General features: G+C 34.7%; 1 protein-coding gene across 9 annotated transcripts in view; it reads right to left on the bottom strand.

Annotated features, from left to right (window-relative positions):
* ERBB4 (erb-b2 receptor tyrosine kinase 4) overlaps positions 1-12,263 on the bottom strand; it is a 1,195,692-nt gene that overhangs the window by 233,998 nt on the left and 949,431 nt on the right. For all 9 annotated transcript variants that reach the window (XM_058300185.2, XM_058300187.2, XM_058300190.2 and 6 more), the window contains 2 exons: positions 9,606-9,728; positions 7,682-7,780 (listed from right to left, as the gene is read on the bottom strand). In XM_058300185.2, coding sequence (XP_058156168.1) covers positions 7,682-7,780; positions 9,606-9,728 — 222 coding nt within the window. The remainder of the gene's footprint in view (positions 1-7,681; positions 7,781-9,605; positions 9,729-12,263) is intronic.

The following is a 12,263-nucleotide window of genomic DNA, read 5'->3' as shown; positions in this document are numbered from 1 at the left end:
TTCAGAGGATTTATCTGAGTTTTTAAAAAAGGAAGACACACTTTGCTTTTCTGATCTAAGAATAAGAGAGAGTGGCATGTGCAGCAATAATAAAGAAGAAGTAAACTACAAGGCCATTAACAGGACTTTGAAGGGCAAGAACACTTCTCGAGCAAAGCTTGAATTCTATCACTGCAACAGTAGATCAAGAACTAAGAAGAATAAAACTCTATTAACTGCCACATGTTCTATCATTTGTGGCAACCCGTTCTCACTCAAATGATGAGATCTTTTGGAGAAGGCTGGGTAATGGCATGAGAAACCAGCAGACTTTGTTTGGAGCTATAGAGCTTTCAGTTCAAATTCAGGCTGTGTCTTCCCTTACAAGCTTTTGGATGAGAAAAATGATTTAAACACTATATGTAAACTTCGTTCTCCACCTAAAATGGGCATAATACCCAGCATTCCTGTGGCTCAAACTAGATGCAAAGAATCATTCTTTTCTTCACTTTACAACTTTGGTTTGAATTTAACATATTTGATAAAAAATGCAATGACAGGTAGTTCTGGAAAATATGTTTTAAAAAACATTTCCGCCAATAATAGTTATCCATGGCAGAATACCTTATTAATTGATTAGGAAGTACACAAGAGTCTGATCCCTTGTCATTACGACCTTGGTATTGGATTGGTTAAATTTTTTGTCAGAATCCATCATAGACTATTCCATACTTCAATGTACAGTATGGCTCTGCCAGTTTAAGGGGAAAAAAAGTAGTTTAGCACAAATAAAGCAATAGCCAAATTCGTCCTTGTTTACACAGTACCTTTATTGGAAATGATTATGCCAAATCACCTCACCTGTGAGGCAGCATTACTGACACTGGTTGTTGAATGGGGACTTAAATTCTAGACATTAAGATCTCTACCAATCTGCATAGATGGAGCTTGCCACCAGTGATAATGCTGAATTTTACCTGAGTCCTGAGTTTCAGGAAACAGTTTACTTCAAAGAACCATCTTCCCCGTATGTCTGAGATAAGACTCACTGGTGCCCTCTTGTTTCCCTGTGAGGCAGCCAGAAACACAGCCTCCAACTTCCGATCTTAGCCACAAAAATGACTAGTTGAACTGGTTGTCCCCACTGATTAATCACAACAAAATACTTGTTAACCAAACTTTGGTTGAGATTCTCTCTTTACCCCAGTTCCTTGAATTTTAGCCCACCCTCAGCCTGAGCCAGCACACAAACATTCCTTTTCAGTCCCTCCTGAAAATGGACTAGCTTTAAGGCAAAACCTTCTCAAAAATATCTGATCATGCCACTCATTCACCCCACTCATCTACAACATTTTTTTTTTTTTTGGTTATTACTCCCTATTAGAGATCTTGTAGTCAGTGTAATCTCCCTATTGCGATAGTCCCTTTCTCCTCTTGTAATAATCCTTTTGAATAAAGTCTCTTATTAAATACAGATTTGTTTTTCAATTTGCATTAGTTATGAAGTGGTGGTGCCAACATTGTGCCTGTGATGAGGGATCTTGCAGTCTAAAGGAATGGAATGGAATTCTAAATAAAAAATAGAATGTATAAATATGTAATAACTTATCACAATAGATGTTACAAAGTAAAAGTTCTCAGTGCTTGTGAGAAAGCAGAATGGGCTATAATTTAGATTAGAGAGTTAGGAAAGGGCTCTTGAGCAAATGTACTTAAGTTGAGAAGTTAAAGATAACTAGGAATTCACTAAGTGGAATGGGGTAAAGTTAATTCCATGTGAAGGCACTGACTATCATGGCTTGTAAGAGGAATGGAAGGAAGATTTATGGGGGGAAAAAAAAACCCACCAGGCAAGTAATCAGAAAGCCCTGTAGGATAAGGATCTGGTATTTTAGTTACTTTAGTGAAGCTACTACAAGATTTTATTGAGAGTGCTACAATTCAATCTTTATTAAAAAGTAGGGAGAACAAACTGGAGGCTATTTTCACAATCCAAGTTGAAGAAGTTGGTGGTTTGGACGAAGGTGGTGGCAGAGGAATTGGAAAAGAAGCGAATGCCATCCAAATACATATTTTGGCACAAAGTATTTTCTCTTGAAATGGAAGGGAGTGTTGTGAAAGGATGTGAAAATCAAGAATAAATCCCAAATTTCTGATAGAGAATATAAGGTGGCTGAAGCTACATTATTTATATTGACAAGATTTAAGGCTGAGCAGATTTAGAAGATGAAAAGATCCATTCTGAGTGTGTTAAACTTGTCATGCTCCTGAGATTCCGCCTCAGTGATATCAAGGACAAAGATGAGGTATGATTCAAAAAACAGATGTCTGTTCCTTAGATGTAAATTTGTGAGGCTTGGGAGACAGAGAGAGAGAGAGAGAAATGTTCTAGTGAGATGATCTAGGGAAAGTATGAAGACAGATGATGCCTAGAGCATGACCCTGAAAAACTTCTTCAATATTTCCAGGATCATATACTGCCGGTATAATCCTGAGAAGCATGAAAGTTGAAGACTTTTATAAGAATGTTTTTATAATGAATATAATCTGGCGGCAGTGGGATGTGAGGATAGAAGGCAGCAGAGGGACAGTGAGAAAGGAAAAGAGTCAATAAATTGGAGATATTTAAGAGGGTAAAGTGTTCCTCAAATGGGCACTTAAGGAAATGAACCAAAGGGAAGGAGAACGTGGTTGGAGAATGGGGTGTTTGAAATAATGACTTCAGATGTGATGCTCCTTCTGCTGATGACCAACTTTTATATACCTAACAGGATATGAACCAGGGCCAATAAAATAAACTGAAATAGGAAAGATTTACTTCAGTCAGTGGGAAAGTTCTCTGCCTTATTTTTTTTAGTAGAGATTTAAAAGACTCTAATTTCTGTTCTAATGGAGTTTATGGAATCTCTTTCTAAAGATACTTTTTAAAAATAAGCACAGTAACTTACCAAAACCTTTATTATGTATTTTTTTAAAACCTTTCTTAAGGAAAAAAAGGATTAGCTGACTTTCCAAGATTATGCTGGCAGCATAGCATCTAGTAATATCAGGACTTTTTGAAAAAGGGAATTCCTCATTTCTTCACCTCTGATATGGGAGAATTGTACTCATATATGCAAATGAGCAAAACCTGTAAGGTCAAACTGTATAAATAAATGAAATAATATGAACTTTAAAAAAATTCACTATTAGTATGGTACAGGATCTAGCTGTTATATATGCAAAGCTACATGCATAAAAATGTTGTAATGTGAAAATGTTATAAAACAAAATACCTTTACAAATCATTGTGCAAGTCTGCTCTAATCTGAGTGAAGGCATATACTCTACCAATAAACTTTATTTCTCTCACCCCCACTAATATGATATCAATTAGATGACAGGTTGAAACAACTCCCATCAAGATTTTGAATACCAAAAATGCAATATAGGGAAGGAAACATATAGACACATTTTACATGAACATTTCTTAAGAAAAATGACAGTTGTATAAAATAAAAATGTTCCTTGGTGTAGGGAGAAGGAAACAAGTTACTCCTCTTTTAACAAACTTTGGTTACCATTAATATAATAATATTGGAAGACTTGAAACAGATCCTAGCGATACTTTACTGTGACCCATGTGGTTGGTCAGGCATGGGGAAGCTGGAACTGAAGTAAAAAAGATTCAGGTAAGTACTAAGGAAGTACTGTTGAGCAGTCACTGGAATTTAGAACAATCACACCATTTAAAAATATTTTTAAGAAAAACATAATTTTGATAGCATAGTTAAAAACCTATGCCTTTCCTAGAAAATATAATTATATCAGAAAAAAACTGTGGGCTTAGAATATTAGGGAAAAAATCCAGAGTAGTAGAAACTAAGACAAACTGAAGAGTGTGCCAAAATTTACCAGACTATAATCCCCAATTCCAGGAATGCTGCTCAAATATCAATTCTTAGGTTTGAGTTCTGTACCATTTCCTGGATTAAAAAAAACCACACACACACACAAAAAAAACCCTACATTTCCCAATGAAATGGTCCTATCTGAAACAAGAACTAGGTGCTTTTGTAAATGCAGGCATTCTTCTTCTGAAGGTGGAAGGTTAGAATCATTTTCTTAATGTTGTTCCAAGTGATCTTCCTTTATGGGAATGATGACTGCCCTGGCCACTCACTAGCAGTGCGTTATTACTGTCATTATGAACCCATTAGACATATTCAGGTGAGCTGGGTAATAGCCTTGTGACAAATTCCCTTTCTCTTGCTTTTAGTATAGAATTTAATAGAACACAAACTGCTTCTTATTTTTTACCTATGGCAAAAAGTCTAAGAAACTCTAAAAGTCCTTTCCTTTGCCCCTGTATATTAGTATAATTGTGTGACTTAGTGTTGAGTTCTGGGTATTAAGTTGCTACATATGTTATAACAACCAGTAAATCACAGATACAACTGATTAATTTAGTAGTGTTAGTTAATGAATCTAGAATATTTTACTCCTAGTATAGTTGGGGGAAGCAATGCTTAATAAAACATGCAGTTTCCATTGTCTTTGTACATAAATACACATAAACTCTGGTTTGCAAAAGAGACATTGAGTGGTGGCAGCAGAATATCTTTTTTAGTTTGAAAGTTATCCTTGGAAAACTCTACCACAGTGATGTACAAGCTGACTTCCACCTGCTTTCCTTTGCCCAAAGGTTTTCTCTTGCCAATAAAGCCTACTTTTCCATGCCAACAGGGAGGACATGCAGGGAATTAACACCTTAAGGCACCTCTTGCAGTAGCCCTCAATCAGTGACTGGTATAAGGCTTCCAGCTCCCTCACCCCTTGAGTAGGATAACTCTGAGATATGTATCCTACATTGTCTGCCAGTTTCTCCCATGGAAAGAAGCCCATAACTCATAATGGCAGGTGGATTGCCTATCTCATTTCCATACTCCCTAATGATGTTTCTTTCAACTCCGAAATAAACTTCCCTCACTCATTCCTTGTTTCAGGATCTGCTTCTGGAAGAACCCAAATATGTGTCAAACACATTAATTTTAACTTAGTTACCTAGAAATATTTGTAATTTCAACTCAATCCTTGGACCAAATTACAAATAAATTTGCTTGCACCTATCTTTATATTGTAGTTTGAAATAATATTTAAACACGTATAATTATCTGTACATATAAAAGAGAAGCTGAAAATGTAGGTATGAAATGTAGATATTTGTTTGTATTAAAATTACACCAGCCTATTTAAAATACTGATTTCACCATTCATTTTACCAGTTAAACTGTGTTTTAATCATATTGGTGCTATCCTTGTAAAGTTTTGAAAGGTGTCACAAAAATAGTAGGAAGAGTTTCTGCCATTTATTGAAACTGCTGATTTCAGTCCTTTAATCTGTTAATCTTCAGTGTCTATCCACAGGTAGGAAAGGTGTAATCAAAATATTTTCCCTAATATACATATTTTAACGTTTAAAAAGAAAAGACTCCTTGGAATCTGTTGGTTCCCAAATCCATCAACCATCTAGGAAAATGACTCCTTTCATGGCTCACTCAGAACCTCATTTAAAATTCAGCAGAAATCTAAGACTTCAAGCTGCCATCCCCATTCCTGTTTCCATGGAAATAGACTTTGGATCAGAAAAAAAAAAGATGGTGATAGGCACTTTCAAATAATCATTCAAAATCATGATGAGGCTTCTAGAGACTTTTTCTTAGGTGATTATTTTGTTAGCCTCTGAACTCCATTTTGCCAGTCTGTTTTCATGGAATTATGACCAAAAATGGCTGCCTAGAGCCTCCAGTAAGATTATTAGCATTCTTGTGAACTTAAGCTTTGGCTTCAGTCTAGGCTCGACATGATCTTTTTTTCTATCAGTTTTATATATTAATCTACAGTGTTTCTATACACTGTCAAATAAATCTCAAATTTCTTTGTAATTTTTACTTTCTTCGAAAATTAACAAGAATCCTCTTCACAAGTTTATTATACCTTGATCACAATCAAATAGACTAATTGTAACACCACTGGAAATGGTTTCAGTTTGAAATATTAATATATGAACTAGGACATGTAGCTGAGTGTCAGAAGTTTTAGACACCTACAGAAGAGAAAATTATTTAGTTTATTTGACTCAATGTCTGATAGGTATTGGTAGATATGTAATGTGACATGAGATCCCAAGGAAGTCCTGGGCATTAGGTGATCAGAGTAACTGGTTTGTACCAGCTGAATATCAGCCCCATTTATTCAATAAACAATAAAAAATTAAGCTAAGAGTAGTAATAGACAGCATCATATCCCCAAAATTATTAATATTAAATTCATAGACTGGACTCCTGTAAAACTTAAAAAAGAGAAGCTGGATACAAATATACAGCAACCCATTAAAAAAATATCAAAGCACTTATGCTTGTATCATCTTTCTTATGAAGGTCTTTTTAAAAAATCAGAATCATTCTTATTTCTGAAGAAATAGAGAATGGATATGGGCCTTTGATGAACCCCTGGCAAGATATCTTCAGTTGAATGTGAAAAACTAACAGCGTGCTACATATAGTTCCATTCCATCCTACCATCTGAAATATACAGAACAGCTCCATCTACAATTCTTGCTAAGTTCTGACTGACCTTATAAAGTAATTCTTTAGGATTCTCTTATTCCATAGATGGAGTTTTTATCCATAAGGTTTTATCTTCTGAATTTGGATTGGGAAAGTAAATTTTAGTGGGTGATTATCTGGTTCAAGTAGTTTCTGAATCCAAATTTAATGGGGAATAAGCATAACAAAATAAAGCAGTCAGGTTTAATTTTTAAAATCATCATCACTGCTCCCAAATGCAATTTGGCACTGTGTTTAAACACACAGCCCTCCAGAGCAGGGATTCATCCACAGGCCAAATTTAGCCTAAAGCTTGCTTTATAAATAAATTTTATTAGAACACAGGCATACCTATCCATGTTTTGCTCTGTTCCTCATTGTCTTTAAGGCTGCTGTACTACGACAACAGCAGAGCTGAGAAGTTGCTACAGAGACCACATGTCCTGCAAAGTCTAACTATTTATTCACTGAGCCTTTAAGAAAAAGTTTGCTGATCCCTGGGTTAGAGTCTGGCTGCCCAACTCAAAGCCTGTATCTGCAATTTCCTAACTTTGTGACTTTGCATTAACCTCTATACCTCAGTTCCTGAACTGTTATATTGTTTGAGTTATAATTTGTAAATCATTTAGAACAATGCTTGGCATTTATTAAACATTTTATAAGTATTAGTGACTGGTATTATGACTACCATCACGTGGTCTATCTAATATCACTCAGTGCAGCTAATTTTAAGAAATCAGGTTATTAAATATAATTGATTATGTTTATTACATTTTCACTTCAAATTATGTATTGCTTTTACTTGAAATATATACCAAGATGAAAACACAGCATGTCAAATCCAACATGCAAGATAATTCATCCTAGGGATGGTAAATGTCTATACATTCCAAAGGTGAATTCTACTGCCCCAAGAGGATAGCTGTGAACCAGAGAGGATCCAAAACGTGTAAGTAATATAAAGGGAAGTGACCTTTCTTTAATTATAAAATTATACCATTTCCAAAGAGGAAACTTTGTATGTTGTAAGGGCTTATTTATTTATTTATTTTAATTCTCCAAGTAATCCACTTAATACTAGATACAAATCTGATCTCTTGGGTGTCTGTACTTACATCCATGAACTCCACGTTGGCTTTAGGACCAGTTGTTTCATTAAGAATTTTAATAGCCACAGGAATTTTTACTGTTTCTCCTTCAGGTACCCAAATTCCCTTTGAACAAAAAACAGAAAAAAAAAAAAGATTTCATATTAAATCACAATAACATTGTGGTTATAAAGAAAAGATTTTTTTAAAAAAAGCTTTTGACTTTGTACTTCTATACTAGAATGTGTACATTCTATACTAGAATGTGTAACATTTGTGTTACCCAGAGCTGTATAATATAAGAGGAGACCTAAACAGAAAAATTGCTAAAAGGTAATAAAAATAATGTGGGAAAAAAGACTTTCATGTTTAGAAGGTGAATTTAAGGGTTTAGTTCTTCCTAAGAAGAGGGAAAAGGAAAATCTATGGGTTAAAAGCAAAATAAGCTAAGTTCTCTGTGTTGTAAAAATTGTAAAAGTTAACCAAATAATGGGTTAAGGCAATTGGTATATCTGTGCTCAAGAATAATCATTTATACTTTAAGACACTATATCCTTGTAACAAATAATATGTTTATTAAAACTTAAGTTCAACCATACCCATCTTGGGCATAAAATTCAAACATACTTATGGAATTTCCAATAAACTTTCATTTACAAGTTATTTCAATAAAGGTAAAGCACTCTGACAATGGTCAATTAATTGCTCTTCATAAAGTATTAATAAAGTTTTGTTATTAAATAGTTTATTGGATAATATTTTTCCTTATTGAGGAATTAGGAGCTCAGTCAGTAATTCAGAATTTAATTGAATAAAACACATACACTAAAAGGTTAAGAAACCCCTATATTTAGACCTTAGAATAAAATATTTTATTTTAAGGAAATCAAATTATCTTGGACACACTCAGGAGAGAAAAAAATAAGGTTTAAATGCTAATTAATATTTTCTGTTAAATAAAGCATTGTTGCTTTCTAAAATTAGCATTTTAAAGGGTAAAATTCCTTTGAGTTGATCTATTTTAACAGATATTATTTGTAAAAACCAGACTTGCACATAGTTTTAAGAAAAATTAAAAATATTAAAAACATATATAAAACGGGCAAAGTAACTCATTGGAATTGTACAAGAAAGATTCTGTACTAACCTGGCAGAATTCCTTAATTCTCTTATTTATCATTAAAATAAATCCGACCACAATTAACCCTGAGATGGCCTCTGGATTGATCTTGCAATTACGTAAACATAGGAATGTCATCATGTGAGCTTTCCCTTTTCAGAAATATCCCTATGAAAATTCATGTCACTCTTCCCTCCTATTTGACCTGAATTTTGCATATAAAGCCACTGCCACTTTTTTTATTTTGTTCATAATGGTTAGGATATCGTAACAATGAAAATTGCCTATTAAATCATATGTGTTACTATGCAGTCAAAAATTGGCTGAGGAACTACTCCTTGCCTAATAACACATCACCATAATTTGTGTGGATTCTTAAGAAATTGTCTAGCAGAGCCCTGATGGGAGAGGTTTTTGAATAAAAGGCAGACGGAAGAGCAAGGGATGATGTCATGGTTCCCAGGCATGCCTATGATTTCATAGTGGAGCACTATGTTGGAGGAGAGGAAAATGGGCTGCAGCTGGGTATCCTGGATGGGATTCTAAAATGTTTAAGGGAAGATGATGATATTGAAGGGCATCCAGAACAAGAAAAATACTTCTGCTTTGTACCAGTGTTTCCTGGCTTTCTCTCATGACTGTATTCATTCCAGCTTATTCAGCAAAAATTATTGAATTAATTTGTGTAGTAACTTCTCAATACTAAAGAGGTCTTCCTCTCTGAATAGTAAAAGGAGATAGGTTGGCTACAGTATGATTCTGGCTAATATTTTTAAAAAGTTTTAAACAAAACTTTGAAATAATTGATAGTATATATTGTTTTTTACTTACTTTATAAACGGTTCCAAAAGCACCAGAGCCAAGCACTTTTACCCTCTTGAGCTCAGTTTCTTTCAAAATACGAAGCTGAGCCTGATTGGGCGCTGTGCCACTGGGAGTTAAGGGTTCTACCAGCTGTAAAGCAAAAGGAACCCAGTTAATAGAACTTTCATTCCAACAATCGGTCCTCCTTTCTCTTTCTGTCTCTCTGGTTCTCTTTCTCACTCAGGCAGAAACACAGGAAAATACTTATCGTGACAACGTTTTTGTAACATGGACAACTCACCATTCACAGACACATTTGGACATTCCCTCGTATCTTGTCCTTTCTCTTCTCATGGTCTTTGTGTGGGTAGATATAAGTAATTTATATGAGACTATCTTGGAACATACTAAGCTAGGGGCTTTAATGTATATTTTAAAAAATGAAATACTGCCCTTCTTAGCACTTAAAATCTAGCTGGAAATCTAGGGAAAAATGTATCAGGAAAGAAAACAAAGTAAAAGTTAGCATACGCCAATACCCTAAGACAGGGCTTCTCCATCTAAGTGTACATATGAACTCCCTGGGGTTCTTACTGAAAGGCAGATCCTGATTCAGTGGGTCTGAAGGAGGTATGAAATTCTGCATTTTTACAAACTCAGATGATACCTATGTGTGATGGTGGACCTTCAACACGTTTTCTGTGGCAAAGTCCTAGAGTATCTTCCAACAAAATATCTAAAATTTTATGACTTGATTCTAAATCACACATGAATGATATGTAATATGAAGGAATAAAGTAACCATTGGGGACTTTGGCCAATTCATTTTAGATCATGAAAGGAAGTTCATTTAAGATTATTCCTGAGGTTTTGAATATGGATTGACATGGGGATGGGCACAGCATCATGATGATGACATAGGGGGGGATCCAGCAGGTTGTAGGAAAGTTCTGAAAAAACTGGTCTCATAGTTTTAGATATATGATAGTTTAGATGTGATTCAGCCAGAGAGGATGAATGAGAGTGGGAAATGTATGGAAATGTAGGCCAATCATTTGTTATGTGAGAAAAAATATATTCATGAGAGAGACTCTGAACATGAAAAAAATTGTATCCTATATAACAATTTTAAGTTATTATCTATGCCTGTGGAAAAAGGCAAGAAGGAAAGATGGTAGGCTTTTCAAAAAAGTTAAATAAAGTAATGAAACTTTAAACACAGACAAATAGCCTGTTCTTTCTCAGCATAAGGAAATAATTAAAGACTATTCCTACTCAAATTGTCTTGAAACCACCCCAGGATTTCAAAGATGAGGCTAAGTGCACGGCGGCCTCCAGCTTGAGGATTATCATCATGCTCCTGTAAACATCATGGCCTACTTAATTAGCTGAACAGAATTTTGAGTGTAAGTGTAGCAATGGCAATAATTTTAAAAAGAACATGATAAAATTATCAACATATTTAAGCCCTTACTACAATTTGACAAGTTAATATTTTTCTAGTTCAATATGCTATTACTATGTTGTATGAACATTATTTTGATAGCACAAAACTGCATTCAAGTTACATGTAAATCTGTTCAGAAAGAATCACAAAATTCTTTGTTAAATCTGTCAAAGAATCTCTAGCAGAGATGCTCCTTCTTTTGAAGGTGACCAGGAGTTGTATGGTAGGTTATGATAAACCTGCCATATATATAATGAAAAGAGGATTGAATTTAAATTTGGAAGACCAAGGTTCCTAAACCAGTGCTACCACTCACAGGCTTAGAAAGCAATTTACTTTATCCCTCTGGGCTCCTCATTTCTCATCTGTGAAATAGGTATACCAATAATTAGCTTAGAGGATTGTTAAAGGATAAAATGAGATAATATAGGTGGAACACTGGCACCATGCCTAGAATATCATAGGCACTGAATCTGTCACTCTTCAAGGGATAGACTCCCATATCATGCATCATCAATGAATTTTTGAGTCACAGCATCTAACAAAGCATCAAGCATATACTGCATCTCAATAAGTATGTGCTGGGAGAAAAACATAAATACAACAGTTCTTTTGTGCTTTTTATGCCTGTAAAAAGAAGAAAGACAATCTGGAGCAAAAAACTATTGATGAGACAGCCCGTGTCAATTTCAGATGTTAAATACTTTGAAAATTTTCCTATATGTAGTTGTGGAACAGCTTCCTGAAACTTTCACATGATTCTCCTATCCAGTTTTGGCTTTTGGAGGAAAAGGCTAAAATTTAATGAGTATGCAAATGAATGTATGAATGAATGAATATTCCCATCTCGGCCAGTGTTTAGGGACAGGTCGGACTCTCACACTGACAATGAGAAGGAAAACAAATTCAGCCACAATTACTTTGAATTGTTCATACAGGCAGATATGTGTGTATCAGGAAAAAGAGGTAGGATGGGCGTGAGAAGGAGAGGGTGAAGTATAGTCTTCTGTAATTGTTTTTCCCTGTCACATGTCCAGTTCACCAGTGAAAGTTATCAGCTTGCATGCTAGAGAACTCGGTTTGGCAATAAAAAGAAATTAAAATACTTTAAGGATAAATTCCATATTCACAATAACTATCAGGTATAATAGTAAATGAATTTCATAAATTGTGTTGTAATGTCTGTGTGATTACAGTATAAACTTTATCTTGTATTCAGTCCTTCATCACTGGTATAA

This window comes from Dasypus novemcinctus, chromosome 7 (assembly GCF_030445035.2).
Source record: "Dasypus novemcinctus isolate mDasNov1 chromosome 7, mDasNov1.1.hap2, whole genome shotgun sequence".
Classification (NCBI taxonomy): Eukaryota; Metazoa; Chordata; class Mammalia; order Cingulata; family Dasypodidae; genus Dasypus; species Dasypus novemcinctus.
This window is presented reverse-complemented; position numbering and strand designations above follow the sequence as displayed.